The sequence below is a fragment of the Bombina bombina genome, chromosome 2 (assembly GCF_027579735.1).
Source record: "Bombina bombina isolate aBomBom1 chromosome 2, aBomBom1.pri, whole genome shotgun sequence".
NCBI lineage: Eukaryota > Metazoa > Chordata > Amphibia > Anura > Bombinatoridae > Bombina > Bombina bombina.
Window position 1 is genome coordinate 1,402,785,354 of NC_069500.1, and position 17,779 is coordinate 1,402,803,132.

Consider the following 17,779-nt stretch of genomic DNA (forward strand, 5'->3'; position numbering starts at 1 on the left):
TTAGACTTAGGATTTTTGAATGGTTTTTTTGGGGGGATTTGTTTAATTTAGATTAGGAATGGGCAGAAAAAGAGCTAAATGCCCTTTTAAGGGCAATGTCCAAACAAATGCCCTTTTAGGGCAATGGGTAGTTTAGTTTTTTTAGTGTTAGGTTCTTTTATTTTGGGGGGTGGGGGGTTAATGTTAGGTGGGACTTTGTATATTTTTTGTAAAAGAGCTGATTATCTTTGTCAATGCCCTGCAAAAAGCCCTTTTAAGGGCTACTGGTAAGTTTCTTATTAGAGTAGGGGGTGTTTTTATTTTGGGGGGGCATTTTATTTTCATAAGGATTAGGTTTAATTTGTAAAATTTGTCAATATGATTTTTTCTTTTCTGTAATGTTAGCCTTTTTTATTTTTTGTAAACTTAGTTATTTTTTTAATTTAGAATTTATTAGTTTAGGTAATTTGGGTTAATTTAAGGGGTGTTAGGTTAGGGGGAGTTAGGTTAGGGTGATTAGTTATTTCTGTAGTTTATTATATAGAAAATATTTTTTATATATTTAAGACAGTAGTCCATTAAAATTATAGTATTGCTACACCTGTAACTTAAATATTTATATAAAAGAAGAGTTACAAAATAGGTTGCTTCTACATCTGTAAATAATTAGACTACCCTCTGGGCAGGCTTATCGACTAGAGTAGTTAATAATTATAATGTGTATTTATAAGGAGTGACCATTTTCTGTGGTACAAAAACAGGGAGGTCTGCAAATACAATACACATTATGATACAACTAGTTGGTAAGCCTGCCCAGAGGGCAGTCTATATGTTGTAAATAAAACAAATAAAAAATAGAACTACAGAAAAAAATAAACACATTATCCAAAATAAAAAAATTAAACCTAATCCCTATGAAAATACCCCCTAAAATACCCCCCCCTAATCTAATGCTAAACTATCAATAGCCCTTAAAAGGGCTTTTTGTAGGGCATTGCCCTAAGTTAAACAGCTCTTTTACATTAAAAATAAACAAAGTCGGGGGGGCGGAGCTGGCAGCCTAAGCAACAGGACGTGTCTATGCAGAGCTCCTGTTACCGGACCAAATAACTCATCATTATACTTTAATTCAGGTGTATCTGCACTTGTATCTTTCTTTTATTGGACCCTAGAGCACAGTACATAAGTTATAGCTCACAAAGGCGACGTCTTTCAAGCCACAGCAACATAAAGATTATATGGCCTGAAGTAATCGTTATCCCTGGGGCCAGCCGCCATCTTGGATAACGCATTTAGATGGGTGTCGGAGTAATTTATATTATACCTAGTTTCAGCACTCAACTCTGATATGGAAAGCCAAATTTTGTTTTCGCTGCGAGGCTTACTGCTCTCCTTAGACTCCCATCACCACGCACTGATCATGGAGCTGAGAGAGGTCATGGGACAGAGAAAACATACGTCAACAACATATGGACTTGAGGGAGAGACTAGACATCACGCATCAGTTATCTCTGCTTGGGGAACAAACAAGACCCGAGACCTGAAGGATATACCTGCTATCCTCCGACAGAAGCGTGAGTCTAATGCGCTACACACAATGGATTTCCGCGAGGAGCTGAACCCCTTACAGCCCAGCTCAATCGATGCAGAAAAACTACTACGCAGCACTCCATCTGCTCAGAGTCCCGCGATCCAGGCTGGCGTAGTGAAAATGCAGAGTCACTCAGCATGTCAGTCTGATCTACCTAGACCTACGAAGCCCCTTACGTCTCTTATCCAAGTTAGGAAGGTGGAACTTGGGACAGATCATGGGGACATGAAAAGGACCTTGTGGCCTAATACCCGGTCACGAGTAATGTTAAGAGCCATGCATCCCGGCTATTCTAGATGGAATCTTTACGCCAAACATACCCAGGTCCCCCATTCAACACACAAGGACCTGTGCTACACATACCGATTTGACTGCATGCTCCGGAGAGGTATCGGTTGATCAAGGTGACACTGTCAGTCAGTTTATACGGGGTACCAAGTTACTCACTTCTTTAGGACTGGCCACGCATATTGGCTTTACTGAATGCTCCTCTTTCCTTGTTATTAATCCTAAGACTTGAGCTTCTACACACTTAAGGGCTCATGGACATCCCTGCTGGGTTTTGGATAACCCCTAGTCAATTTTCATAAGCAAGGATTGATGTTATTTTTAATCTTTATCTTGCTTGAAGTTGGATGGTAGACTGTAACTCTACCTCTATTTTATCAATGCCCATGTCTGCTAGATGTTAACTAGGGGAAGTTTATTTAAAGCAGCATCATAGCATAGGGAGAAATATATCTTGTTAGTTGTTTAACACAGTTAGCACTTTTACTAACCTTGTCTATTCTACCCACCTAACTATAGTCTGACATTATGCTCTACATAGTTTTAGCAACTGGGGTGCTAAGATTTGATCCAACTGTGTAAGATGTTATTCACTCTTATAAGACAGTTAATAACAGTTCATTTTACTTTATAGCTATTATCTTCACCCTGCAACTGTATGTACCCCTCTGACCTATTTGGTGTAGATCTGGTTATATGTTTTTCTTTTAACTTACTCACGTGTACATTATACATGCTGTTCTGTGTTGGCCTTAAGATAGATACTCTACCTCTCAATTTGATGTTATTCTCACTAGATGTTTAGAGGTCTCTGTTATAATGCTTATATGTATAAGGGTAGAGCAATGTTTCCTGCTAAATGTAGTTATTATATCTCATCTAAGCTGTGCATTTGCTCGCTCATCTCGTTTTATATACTACCATACATCTTCCTCATCTATCATTACACTGGCACATACCCTGACTCTCTTTTGGGTGACTCACATCACAATATATCCTTCTATAGGTTAAATGTTCAAGTTGTTAATTGTTGTTTTCATATGTTGTTTATCTGTCTTGTTTATGCATTGCTTTGTTAGGCCTGCACCCCCTCTTCTGTCGTATAGAGATGATGTCCACATTACCTAAAACCCTCATTTAGAGAGGTGCTGTTTCTACCGAACTGAGAGAGCATAGCTCTCTTTAGTATATATCTACATACCTCCTGTTATGCATTTAGTCTTATCGCACTATACCCCCTGTGTACTACCAGAATAGTTTTGGGATCTCTGGTATCTGAAGAATAGCCTTGTTGCCACTATCTATATACTAAACAGAAAGCCAAATGAATATTTTAGCGTAGCCACTTATCCCCTTCTAGACTATAAGCTTGCATTGTGACTGCCCCACTAAATATGGCTATTTCCATCTAATGGCTTTAGAGTACCTACTCAATATTCCGTAGTACCCCTCTGATTTGGTGCCTTAAGCCAGAATTGGTTACATGTGATACTGGCTTTAGTTCTAGTTGTACTTCCATACACCAGTTTTATAGCCCAGAGGTTGGGGTGCATAGTTATCAGACACTCATAGGCTAGAAGTTAGTTTAAACATACAAGTAATATATATTACTCAATACTAATTGCTTTAGTTCTCCACGTGTATAGCAGTCAATGTATGTTTGTATATCTATATTTGTCTATGTATGTGCTATCATTATTATTGACTGTAGGACTGTCATCACAAGCCTTTTCATAGTTCTGCCCACGTTATCAGTACATATTACTTGTTCAGGTTAAGCCTCTCTCCTCCCTTTCCCGCCGGTACTTACTGCCTGCGGGTCATATCCCTACTCCTTTTTCCAGCTTTGTCTTTAGGTGACACTCCCCTAGGAGAGGGGCCCATCCAGAGATTCCCTATATCTTGAACATTCTAATGCCCTCCTCTCCACATAATATTACAGAGGGACTGCAGAGCCCCATCACTTCCCATAATTAAGTTTTAGATTTATCTAGGTAGCATATTCTACACATTTGCTCTTACTATCTCATTATATGAGCATAGCACCTCACTTAGATAATTACTTTACCCAGATAAAGCCATGCCCATCCCTATTGGTTTTGTAAACAACAGGTCTCTCCTGCGAAGCCCACCCTTATAACCATCTAATAAGTCCTTCCATACCTATTCTCCTGTCCTGTATGGCTCCGCCCCTCCATTCCCCTCCCCACTCCACTTTGAGCGGCTTTTGCCCGCTGCATTCCCTTACCCCTTTCCCCGCTAATTTGGTCCATAAGTGGCCAAACACAAGCTAATCCACATCTGTCCTACTTTTACCAGATTATATAACGCTACAAATGCTCTTTAGGACAATGTGGAGAATATACTCTATTTCCCCCTCCCTTTACCCCCATAAAACCACCACCCCCTTGCTTCTATATTTCTTAAATAAATATTTTACAGTGTATCTAACCATCACAAGGTGGGGTCACTTCTAGTCTACATATCATATAAAATATAAAACTGAGGTCTTAATCTTGATAGTCCAAACTTTTTACTAATGCCTTTAAAAAGTGGGATTTATATGCCCCTTCTATTTAGCTCTACTGCCTAGTAAACCTCCATGCTCTTACACAACACTAACCAACTATAGCTTCTCCATTCTTTTATTACTCATCATAGTGTTCCACTCTTTAAACTCATACTTGCATACTATGTTGGCTTAACCTGAGTTGTTTACCTGGCAAGATCATGGTATTAGTATTGTATTTTTCTTCCCTGTCACTATTGTTGGACGTGTCATTATTGTTATATTTGTTTATGACTTCAATAAAAAACTATTTAAAAAAAAAAAAAAAAAAAAAAAAAATAAACAAAGTCCCCCTAACAGTAAAACCCCCACCCACCAAACCCCCCATAATAAAAAAACTAACACTATAAAAACATAAACTTATCCATTGCCCTAAAAAGGGCATTTAGCTCTTTTACGAAAGCCCAAAAAACCCTGTTAAAAAATATTTTTTTAATTTTTTTTTTAAATAATCCTAACACTAAAGCCCCAAATAAGTACTCATGGTTTCAGAAGTCCGGCGGAGAAGGGTCCATCATCTTCATCCACAGCAAAGGCGGGTCTTCCCAGATGTGGCGATCAGCGGCATTCCTCGATGACATGGAGGTTCCACTTCATCGGATCGTCCATGGTATACTGAAGAAAGAATGCAAGATACCGCAATCAATTTGGGGTACCTTGCATTCCTATTGGCTGAATTTTTCAAAACAGCTAATAGGAGTAGAGCTACTAAAATCCTATTGGCTGTTCAAATCAACTAATAAGATTTCAGTAGTTCTCCTTCTATTGGCTGCTTAATTTTTCAAAACAGCCAATATAATGAAAGCTACTGAATCCTATTGGCTGTTTTTCAGTAGCTCTCATCCTATTGGCTGATTTAGAAAATTTAAGCCAATAGAAATTCAATGTACCCCAATAAATATGGGGTACCTTGAATTATTTCTTCAGTGTGCAGCGGATGATCACATAAAGAGGAACTTCCACGCCTTCGACGAGGACCGCCACTGCCGCCGAGGATCACCACATCTGGGAAGACCGCTCTGGACCTCCGCACCGCCTTCGCTGTGCATTTAGATGATGGACCCGTCTGGAAGAACACCTCCGCCGGACTTCTGAAACCGTGAGTACCTATTTGGGGCTTTAGTGGGGCTTTCTTAAATGAGCTAAATGCCCTTTTAAGGGCAGTAAAAAAGAGCTAAATGCCTTTTTAAGGGCAATGCCCATACAGATGCCCTTTTCAGGGCAATGGGCAGTTTAGGTTTTTTAAGTGTTAATTTTTTTCTTTTTGGGGGGGGGTTTGGTGGGTGGGGGGTTTTACTGTTAGTGGGGACTTTTTATTTTCAATGTAAAAGAGCTGTTTAACTTAGGGCAATGCCCTATAAAAAGCCCTTTTAAGGGCTATTGGTAGCTTAGCATTAGATAAGGGGGTGTTTTTATTTGCGGGGGCTTTTTATTTTCATAAGGATTAGGTTTAATTTTTTATTTTGGATAATGTGTTTATTATTTTTTGTAATGTTAGCCTTTTTTTTATTTTCTGTAATGTTAGCCTTTTTTTATTTTCTGTAATGTTAGATTAAGGTAATGTAATTTTTTTTTTATAGTAATGTAGTTTATTTTTATTGTAATTTATGGTTAATTTAGGGTGTGTTAGGTTAAGTTAGGGGCTTTAGTCATTAAATTAGGGGTTTTTTTGCGTTGTGGGGGCTGGCTGTGTAGGAGTTAATAGGTAAATTAGGTTTAATGCGTTGTGGAGGGTTGGCGCTTTACAGGTTGCGATGTTGGGGTTTGCGGATTTAGGGGTTAATAATTTTATTAGGTAGTTTTTTTTTAATACTTATTGCGTGCGGTTAGGTGATTTTTACATACTTATTGCAGGCATTTTTTTTTTGTAATGCTCCGTTTGTCTTCGCTGCATCCCGGTGGATTCAGAAAATGGCAGGGTGGTGAAAGAATCCAGAATCTTTCATCACCCTGCCATTTTCGGAATCAACCTTGTTGCAACTTCACTGCACCCAGGTGAATTCTTTTGGCTGCTTTGCGCTGCCAACATTCCTTTGAGGATGCGTGCACAACTGCCGACAGCGACGGACATTACAAATGCAATTATAGTATAGATGGGTAATAACTTGGAAATTAATGAAAAAGTCAAAATATTTTTCTGATTAGTTTTTCTTGTGTATAAAACTGAGCACATTCCTACTCAATGTAAATCACATTCTGAATAGAAACTCTGGATATATTTCCAACATTCCAGCAGTCAACTCTATGCCCTTGGTTCTGACCTTGGTTGAGTAAGTTAGCAGTTTATTCTTGCAATTGTATGGTGTTTAAAAAATGGGTATGCAAACTTAGCTGTAGGTGGTACTAATGCTACTAATGTCTCAGATTTTCTTTTATAAGTCCTGCTTTTTCACTGTTCTGTTCTGTGTCCTGGGGGGAAAGGGATATAAACAAGACACTGCCTTGCAAATTTTTGGCATGTCACAGTGATGATTTGAAACAAATGTATATTTTTATAAAATTTTGACCAAAGTCATTGTCTCAACTACATTTTAAAAGGAAATTTGCCTGCTTCAGAATTTAGCAACACTATCAGTTCCTGGACCTTGTTAAATAAACATCATTATACTGTGTATAAGCAGGTTAAATGTAGACTTGTGCAGCAGCCAAAGATTTGGTTGGTCCTAATCTTTTGGAATATTCAGAAAAAATAGTTTCCTGAATATTAGTCAGCTGCCCTATTCTGTATTTGATTTATTTTAAACTAAACAAATACTGTACATTCGTTGAACAATTACATTTATTTTCTTTAAACTAATGTAAATGCTCCTTTGCTAAAGGTGAAAAATAGTTTAGCTGTAGCGTTATAACTACCTCATGAGCGCAGGAGAGTGGCGCTAATCCCAACCCTTCATTACTAGTTTTGCAAATCAAGAACACTTGTAGGTGTAAATAAACAAGTTCTGAGGTAACCAATCACTGTTCAGAATTTTGCCCTGGTAAATGTCACCATAAAAGCAACAAAAATCACATAATTAATGAAAGTATATTGAAGTTGCTTTTTCATGAGGAATAAAATGTTAAGTTTAATCTCCCTTAAGGGAAGCATACATTGATATGTGATAAAATCAGAAGGAGCTATAATCCTTGACCAGGGCATATCCACTTGTGTATATGAGTTATGGCCTTAAAGGATGTAAATGTGAGATGGATATAGAAGTGTGAGACAAACAGTATTGTGTGTACCTAACACATGATCTATGACCCCAGATCTTGCACAAGTCAATAGGTTCATATCCTTGTGAATCCTTTGCATGGACATCTGCCCCAGCCTGCACCAATGCCACAAGACAGTCGTAGAGCCCTTCGCTGGCTGCCTGGTGCAGGGGAGTCACATTGTTTTTATTATATCTGTAAATGCAAACACACATTATTACAGGTAGTGTTCGACCCATGTATTTAGCCTTCTGTTACACAGAGATATAAGGTATTGTACCAGGCAATAATGAACAGGAGTTGTGAAAGATAACATAATTATAATGGTTCAGCTAGAGCATATCATTTTAAGATATTTTTCAGTTTACTTCTGTTACGAAATTAACTTTGTTTTCTTGGTTTCGGTTGTTGAAAATCATATCTAGATAGGCTTAGTGCTGCAATGCACTACTGGGAGCTGGCTTGTAATTTTTAGCTCCCAGTGGTCCATAGCTGCTCTGGGAATGACATTAACTGAGGGACATTTACTGGGGTTATACACTTAGTTACAAATAAGCAATGCTGCAATAAGAAAATGCTCTAACACAGTAGATCATTTTCATTTTCCACTTTCATGTCCCTTTAAGAAAAATTGGAAAATGACCAATAAGCAAATCCTTTACTGTCATATAATAAATAGGAATCAGACTGCACTGCCCAATAAAGTACATATAACAATGTGCCTTCAAGAAAGAGACACAAACAGTTAAAACCCAAGTGTCCTCCACTTGTGTGAATGGTACTCACACTCTAAGTGATTCAGAGTAATATTAATTAGTCCCTGGCTTTTAGATCTGACCAGATATTCACTCCAAGGTTGGCTTTTTTCTTTTATTAAAATATTCAATTAAAAGCAATAAAATATAACATATTATGTGTATACATAGACTTTGAACAAAAGCAAATCAACTTTTTTAAAAGAGTGAATGGAGCACACTTGGGCCTAGATTTGGAGTTCGGCGGTAAAAGGGCTGTTAACGCTCCGCGGGCTTTTTTCTGGCCGCACCATAAAATTAACTCTGGTATCGAGAGTTCAAACAAATGCTGCGTTAGGCTCCAAAAAAGGAGCGTAGAGCATTTTTACCGCAAAAGCAACTCTCGATACCAGAGTTGCTTACGGACGCGGCCGGCCTCAAAAACGTGCTCGTGCACGATTCCCCCATAGGAAACAATGGGGCTGTTTGAGCTGAAAAAAAACCTAACACCTGCAAAAAAGCAGCGTTCAGCTCCTAACGCAGCCCCATTGTTTGCTATGGGGAAACACTTCCTACGTCTGCACCTAACACTCTAACATGTACCCCGAGTCTAAACACCCCTAGCCTTACACTTATTAACCCCTAATCTGCCGCCCCCGCTATCGCTGACCCCTGCATATTTTTTTAAACCCCTAATCTGCCGCTCCGTAAACCGCCGCCACCTACGTTATCCCTATGTACCCCTAATCTGCTACCCCTAACACCGCCGACCCCTATATTATATTTATTAACCCCTAATCTGCCCCCCACAACGTCGCCGACACCTGCCTACACTTATTAACCCCTAATCTGCCGAGCGGACCTGAGTGCTACTATAATAAAGTTATTAACCCCTAATCCGCCTCACTAACCCTATCATAAATAGTATTAACCCCTAATCTGCCCTCCCTAACATCGCCGACACCTAACTTCAATTATTAACCCCTAATCTTCCGATCGGAGCTCACCGCTATTCTAATAAATGGATTAACCCCTAAAGCTAAGTCTAACCCTAACACTAACACCCCCCTAAGTTAAATATAATATTTATCTAACGAAATAAATTAACTCTTATTAAATAACTTATTCCTATTTAAAGCTAAATACTTACCTGTAAAATAAATCCTAATATAGCTACAATATAAATTATAATTATATTATAGCTATTTTAGGATTAATATTTATTTTACAGGCAACTTTGTAATTATTTTAACCAGGTACAATAGCTATTAAATAGTTAAGAACTATTTAATAGTTACCTAGTTAAAATAATAACAAATTTACCTGTAAAATAAATCCTAACCTAAGTTATAATTAAACCTAACACTACCCTATCAATAAAATAATTAAATAAACTACCTACAATTACCTACAATTAACCTAACACTACACTATCAATAAATTAATTAAACACAATTCCTACAAATAAATACAATTAAATAAACTAGCTAAAGTACAAAAAATAAAAAAGAACTAAGTTACAGAAAATAAAAAAATATTTACAAACATAAGAAAAATATTACAACAATTTTAAACTAATTACACCTACTCTAAGCCCCCTAATAAAATAACAAAGCCCCCCAAAATAAAAAATTCCCTACCCTATTCTAAATTAAAAAAGTTACAAGCTCTTTTACCTTACCAGCCCTGAACAGGGCCCTTTGCGGGGCATGCCCCAAGAATTTCAGCTCTTTTGCCTGTAAAAAAAAACATACAATACCCCCCCCCCCCAACATTACAACCCACCACCCACATACCCCTAATCTAACCCAAACCCCCCTTAAATAAACCTAACACTAAGCCCCTGAAGATCTTCCTACCTTGTCTTCACCATCCAGGTATCACCGATCCGTCCTGGCTCCAAGATCTTCATCCAACCCAAGCGGGGGTTGGCGATCCATAATCCGGTCCAGAAGAGGCTCCAAAGTCTTCCTCCTATCCGGCAAGAAGAGGACATCCGGACCGGCAAACATCTTCTCCAAGCGGCATCTTCGATCTTCTTCCATCCGGAGCGAAGCGGCAGGATCCTGAAGACCTCCAGCGCGGAACATCCATCCGGACCGACGACTGAACGACGAATGACTGTTCCTTTAAGGGACGTCATCCAAGATGGCGTCCCTCGAATTCCGATTGGCTGATAGGATTCTATCAGCCAATCGGAATTAAGGTAGGAATTTTCTGATTGGCTGATGGAATCAGCCAATCAGAATCAAGTTCAATCCGATTGGCTGATCCAATCAGCCAATCAGATTGAGCTCGCATTCTATTGGCTGTTCCGATCAGCCAATAGAATGCGAGCTCAATCTGATTGGCTGATTGGATCGGCCAATCGGATTGAACTAGATTCTGATTGGCTGATTCCATCAGCCAATCAGAAAATTCCTACCTTAATTCCGATTGGCTGATAGAATCCTATCAGCCAATCGGAATTCGAGGGACGCCATCTTGGATGACGTCCCTTAAAGGAACAGTCATTCGTCGTTCAGTCGTCGGTCCGGATGGATGTTCCGCGCTGGAGGTCTTCAGGATCCTGCCGCTTCGCTCCGGATGGAAGAAGATCGAAGATGCCGCTTGGAGAAGATGTTTGCCGGTCCGGATGTCCTCTTCTTGCCGGATAGGAGGAAGACTTTGGAGCCTCTTCTGGACCGGATTATGGATCGCCAACCCCCGCTTGGGTTGGATGAAGATCTTGGAGCCAGGACGGATCGGTGATACCTGGATGGTGAAGACAAGGTAGGAAGATCTTCAGGGGCTTAGTGTTAGGTTTATTTAAGGGGGGTTTGGGTTAGATTAGGGGTATGTGGGTGGTGGGTTGTAATGTTGGGGGGGGGGTATTGTATGTTTTTTTTTACAGGCAAAAGAGCTGAAATTCTTGGGGCATGCCCCGCAAAGGGCCCTGTTCAGGGCTGGTAAGGTAAAAGAGCTTGTAACTTTTTTAATTTAGAATAGGGTAGGGAATTTTTTATTTTGGGGGGCTTTGTTATTTTATTAGGGGGCTTAGAGTAGGTGTAATTAGTTTAAAATTGTTGTAATATTTTTCTTATGTTTGTAAATATTTTTTTATTTTCTGTAACTTAGTTCTTTTTTATTTTTTGTACTTTAGCTAGTTTATTTAATTGTATTTATTTGTAGGAATTGTGTTTAATTAATTTATTGATAGTGTAGTGTTAGGTTAATTGTAGGTAATTGTAGGTAGTTTATTTAATTATTTTATTGATAGGGTAGTGTTAGGTTTAATTATAACTTAGGTTAGGATTTATTTTACAGGTAAATTTGTTATTATTTTAACTAGGTAACTATTAAATAGTTCTTAACTATTTAATAGCTATTTTACCTGGTTAAAATAATAACAAAGTTGCCTGTAAAATAAATATTAATCCTAAAATAGCTATAATATAATTATAATTTATATTGTAGCTATATTATGATTTATTTTACAGGTAAGTATTTAGCTTTAAATAGGAATAATTTATTTAATAAGAGTTAATTTATTTCGTTAGATAAAAATTATATTTAACTTAGGGGGGTGTTAGTGTTAGGGTTAGACTTAGCTTTAGGGGTTAATACATTTATTAGAATAGCGGTGAGCTCCGGTCGGCAGATTAGGGGTTAATAATTGAAGTTAGGTGTCGGCGATGTTAGGGAGGGCAGATTAGGGGTTAATACTATTTATGATAGGGTTAGTGAGGCGGATTAGGGGTTAATACATTTATTATAGTAGCGCTCAGGTCCGCTCGGCAGATTAGGGGTTAATAAATGTAGGCAGGTGTCGGCGACGTTGAGGGGGGCAGATTAGGGGTTAATAAATATAATATAGGGGTCGGCGATGTTAGGGCAGCAGATTAGGGGTACATAGGGATAACGTAGGTGGCGGCGATTTGCGGTCGGAAGATTAGGGGTTAATTATTTTAAGTAGCTGGCGGCGACGTTGTGGGGGGCAAGTTAGGGGTTAATAAATGTAATACAGGGGTCGGCGGGGTTAGGGGCAGCAGATTAGGGGTACATAAGTATAACGTAGGTGGCGGTCGGCAGATTAGGGGTTAAAAAATTTAATCGAGTGGCGGCGGTGTGGGGGGACCTCGGTTTAGGGGTACATAGGTAGTTTATGGGTGTTAGTGTACTTTAGGGTACAGTAGTTAAGAGCTTTATAAACCGGCGTTAGCCAGAAAGCTCTTAACTCCTGCTATTTTCAGGCGGCTGGAATCTTGTCGTTAGAGCTCTAACGCTCACTTCAGAAACGACTCTAAATACCAGCGTTAGAAAGATCCCATTGAAAATATAGGCTACGCAAATGGCGTAGGGGGATCTGCGGTATGGAAAAGTCGCGGCTGAAAAGTGAGCGTTAGACCCTTTAATCACTGACTCCAAATACCAGCGGGCGGCCAAAACCAGCGTTAGGAGCCTCTAACGCTGGTTTTGACGGCTACCGCCGAACTCCAAATCTAGGCCCTGGACTTTAACAGTACTTCACTAATGTGTGCATTTCTTTTTTTTTTTTTTACAGGCAAATGAAATCTACTTCTCCAATTATGATTAGCAGGAAGTGGTCATCAGTCAATGATCATTAGCAGGAAGTATTTATCCGCCAATCAGTATTAGCAGTTAGTACCTATCAGCTAATAAACATTAGCACACATAAGTACACAACTGATATTGATATATTAGTTTAAAATTAAATATAAAAAAATCTAGTTTCACATTTAAGTCCCCACCCCAAAAATAAATCTATATGTTTTAATGCTGTACTTTTATATGCCACACTTTTATGTCTCTTTAAACTTTAACAATTTACTGTACACTTCTTTTTATTGCAGATTTCTAAGTGTCTTTCTTTATATAAATTCACATATGTGGTTATGGAAAATAGAAAGACCCAGTTAAAAGTCAGAATTACCCACACATTGACATCACCTCCTTGTTGCAGAAGATACTGCACACAGTCCAGGGCTCGAGATCCGCTCTTTGGACTTAACACCAGATGGAGGGGTCTCCAACCATAATAGCTGGGCAAGTTAACACTCACTGTGTAATCTTCAGCTAGCAATCGTAAGCACTGAAGCTGACCATGGAGAGCTGCTAAATGTATGGCTGTGAACCCCTGTAAAAAATAAACACGTTATTTACCAGATAAATTAATATCTGCTCACTCCTTTCCCTAGGCTATCAAAGATGTAATGAAATACAATAAAATATTTAAGCTTGTACTAACCAGAGAAGAGATAATAGGGTATCTGAATAATTCAAAAAAAATTATGAACATAAATAAATAAATAAAATAAGTACTATAAAACCACACAGTTTTTTTTTTTTGCACAAAATGTATGTTGAAATTTATCTCAGTCCATCTATTGAACTTTCTAGAAATCAGGCTAATCTATCAAGTCTTGATCCACTTTCAACCAACTCTACACGAGGCAGCTATAAAAATTGTGATGTCCTAGCTCTGCTTCAAATGACAAACTTAAAGCTATCAAGTCATTAATGAGTATCTCAATAAAAGCTAAATTTGAATGGCAGCTGAAAGGGACTGTATTTAAGATGATAAACAGCAAGTGGGACCTGTCCAATATTCATATTCCTCCAGTACCTCTTAATCCTTAACATCTGTGCAACATGCATTGTATTCTTTGCTTTCTGGTCTCAAATACATTGGTTCCAACTGCTGGGGCAGTTAGCCATTCAACCATCTTAGATGCTCTTGACAATCAGGGACCAATACTGTACACTAATCCTGCAACCAAATATGAAATTAATAGCATGTTTGCTAAATTCTCAATTCTCCTTTACTTAATCCTTTTCATCTTTTTTGGTTATTTAGACTTTATTTCAATCTTTGAGATCTTTTTCACATCACACTGTCTCCAGAATCATACATTTTGTTCAAACATTGGCTCATATTCTATCTGTTTTTAGAGCTTTCACCCTAACCTCCCTTTGGAATCAGATGTTATGATAACTACTCCATTTGAACCTCTGTGAGACGTTTCTCTTTGGTTCATCATGCTAAAAATGTCTTTCCTAGTAGCTATTACATCAACTTGAAGGGTATCTAATCTCCATGCTGTTTCAGTGAAAAAGCCCTACATTACTTTCCCTGAAGACAATGTGGTTCATTCCACTGTTACTGATTTGTTACCCAAGGATGTTTCTTCCATACTAATAAAAACATACTCTGCTCATCATTTTGTCCTGACACTGAAAAAAATGTCAAATCTCTTTACAGACTACTTTTATCAGATCGATCAAGGACATCAGGAAAATTAACAAGCTCTTTGTTATTCCCCATCCTCTTTGCAAAAGCATGATGCTGCTCTTGAGAACTGTTATTAAGAGCATTACAGTCATACCAATATAGACAAGAACCACCAGTTCCAGAGGTACATAAAGTGCAGCTCTTCCAGCCTACCTCATGGGCTCAACAGGAAGATGCTTCTCTGGATGAAATTTGTCAGATGATTGTGTGGAAATCATCTGAAACTTTCATCTCACATTACCAGCTCGACATCAATCAATCCTCTTCATCTAAAGTTTGATGCAAGATTTCTTCTGTTGACTCTCAAAAACAGATTTAATTTTACAGCTTTATTTCCCCACTTTTTTTTACACCCATTTAAAGCTGTGCATTGCTCTGTTCTCATGTCACTGAAGGGTATTACACAGGGACAGCCAAGATAACTAACAGTAACTTCTTTATCTGTCACTCGTATCCCTGGACTCATCAGGTTCCTCTCTACTGACCTTTCCATTGTGAAAGCTAAAACTTACAAATGGAAGAGTGGGATGCTATAGGGATTGTATTTATATGGTAGGTTTGGTGAGTTTTATTTTCCCAAAGGGGAGGGTCTCACTGGTTAATATTATTCAGAGATTGTGCCAACGTAATTAAAAAAATGCTATATTTTAGATGTTTAGTTCTATTTTTTTTAATGTTTAGTTAAAGTGGAACCTCTAATAAATGTCCATAACCTCTTCAACACACTGATCAGTAATGTTTGTCTATATTACAATTAATTATAATAGAAACTGTCCTAATTAAATTATGTAAAATATGCAAACCTGGGTGTTTTTTATGTCTCCTATTTTTCCTAATTTGTTTCCCCATCACTTGACCCTGTGTAAATGCATTGATATCTTTTTAAAAAACAAACCATCCTGGGTGGAATCAGTGCTAGAAAATTGTGATGATGCTATTATATTTCTGAAGCAAGACAATTTATCAGGAGTGTACTTAAACCTCACTGGGCAGAGGCAGTGGTGGGCACTCCCATTTCAACAGTGCCCTTTCCAGGTGTTTTTTTTTTTTTAGCAAAAGCTGAGTTAATAGCCATATAGGAGCAAGAGGAGTTGCTGAATAACCCCCCCCCCCCCCCCCCCGCCGATGTTAGCCAGGTTTTTCTATATACTTGCTCTATGACAACTATGACAACCATCTTGTAAACCCTGCCACCATATTTGTAAAGGCAAATCCATACACTTTACTTGCACTTTGAGCCCTGTTTTGAAGGGAGGGGGCAAGCAAAGGGATCCGGGCTCCCCTAGAGCCCCTGTAGCAAACCTACAGTAGGTTTCGGCACTCTTGTAAAGTTTTACAGGAAATTATTCCATTGCTCGAAATTTGTGAGACCATTCAACGCAAACACCAAGTGCAGAAACATATTTAAACATCAAAATCAAAATTAAACTTTCATGATTCGGATAGAGCATGTAATTTAAAAATAAATACTTTCCAATTTACTTCCATTATCAAAATATGCACAATCTTTTTGTATGCACACTTTCTGAGGCCCCAGCTCCTACTGAGCATGTTCAATAGTGCACAGTATATATGTATATGCATTTTATGATTGGGTGATGGGTGACACATGATACAGGTGGAAAGAAAACGGAAATAACATTGAAATTTGCCCTAAAAAAACAAACTATTGCTTGATTATGTAATTCTACTATATTTAATGGTTCTTTAGAAGGGAAAGTAAAAACTTTGTTATTACAAGACATTTCCTTCCAACATCTGCAGGATAATTTATGGGATGTGGGAGGTTAAAAGCTTGTGGGCATTGGCCCTATCTGTAATTTATGGGTGGGGCTGTGCATGGGAGGGATGGAGTTATAGTTGGTCAGGGGGTGTGTCTAGAGGTCCATGGGTGTGTCCAGGCAGCCGTGGGTGGGGTAGCAGGCCATACATCTTAACTCATGACAATACCGCTATACGGTTTAAATGTCTATCCAAAAAACGGTGCTGATTGCACTGTGAAAGGCATTACAATTATAGGCTATATATGCATGGTGCATGTTTTTAACTTTGTTCATCTTGTCCTATGTTTTTCATAATGTACACTGTGAGGTTACTATGGTGAACTGCAACACAATGATGATGTCAGTGGCTGGTGTTTTTATGATTTGACACAGGGGGACAGTATTTAAAGTGTTTTCATGTATTTCTGTTTAGTCTGAGGAAGGTGTCACATTGCCCTGAAATTATACTTAAAGGGATACTGATCCCAATTTTTTTTTTCTTTCATGATTCAGATAGAGCATGCAATTGTAAGCAACTTTCTAATTTACTTATATTATCAATTTTTCTTCGTTCTCTTGGTATCTTTATTTGAAAAAGCAGGATTGTAAGCTTATGAGCCGGCCCATTTTTCTATTCAGCTACTCGTTAGTGCTTTCTGATTGGTGGCTAAATGTAGCCACCAATCAGCAAGCGCTACCCAGGTTCTGAACCAAGTATGGGCCGGCTCATCAGCTTACATTCTGCCTTTTCAAATAAAGATACCAAGAGAACAAAGAAAAATTGATGATAGGATGAAATTAGAAAGTTGTTTAAAATTGCATGCTCTATCTGAATAATGAAAGAAAATATTTTAGTTTAGTGTCCCTTTAAATAAAAAAATAAAAAAAACACATTTATTTTGGTGAGCACTATCTCTTTTAGATGCTAGTGGAGATTTGGGATGCTTTTTATATACTGTAGAGATCTCCTTTTCAGCAGTTTCAGTTACTGCATTTCATACTAGTTTAATACATTTCATTATGAGCTGCGTTTACTTATATTGGTGCATTATTTTAAATATTTTATAGCACATATATTATAGAAATGTTTTAAGTGCAATGGCCCTTTAAAGGGACATGAAACCCAAAATTTTTCTTTCATGATTCAGATAGAGAATACAATTTTAAACAACTTTTCGATTTTCTTCTATTATTTAATTTGCTTCCTTCTCTTGTTATCCTTTGCTGAAAGGTTTATCTAGGCAAGCTCAGGGGCAGCAGAGAACCAAGGTTCTAGCTGTTGATTGGTGGCTACATATATATATTGATTTTGATTGGCTCACCCATGTGTTCACTTAGAAACCATAAGTGCATTGCTGCTCCTTCAAC

At 38.1% G+C, this 17,779-nt stretch overlaps 1 protein-coding gene across 1 annotated transcript in view; it reads right to left on the minus strand.

The window, feature by feature from the left end:
• Nucleotides 1–17,779, minus strand: part of ANKRD53 (ankyrin repeat domain 53) — a 40,342-nt gene that overhangs the window by 8,971 nt on the left and 13,592 nt on the right. Inside the window, exons 3-4 of the mRNA XM_053700338.1 lie at nucleotides 13,294–13,493; nucleotides 7,653–7,817 (exon numbers count right to left, since the gene is read on the minus strand). Coding sequence (XP_053556313.1) covers nucleotides 7,653–7,817; nucleotides 13,294–13,493 — 365 coding nt within the window. The remainder of the gene's footprint in view (nucleotides 1–7,652; nucleotides 7,818–13,293; nucleotides 13,494–17,779) is intronic.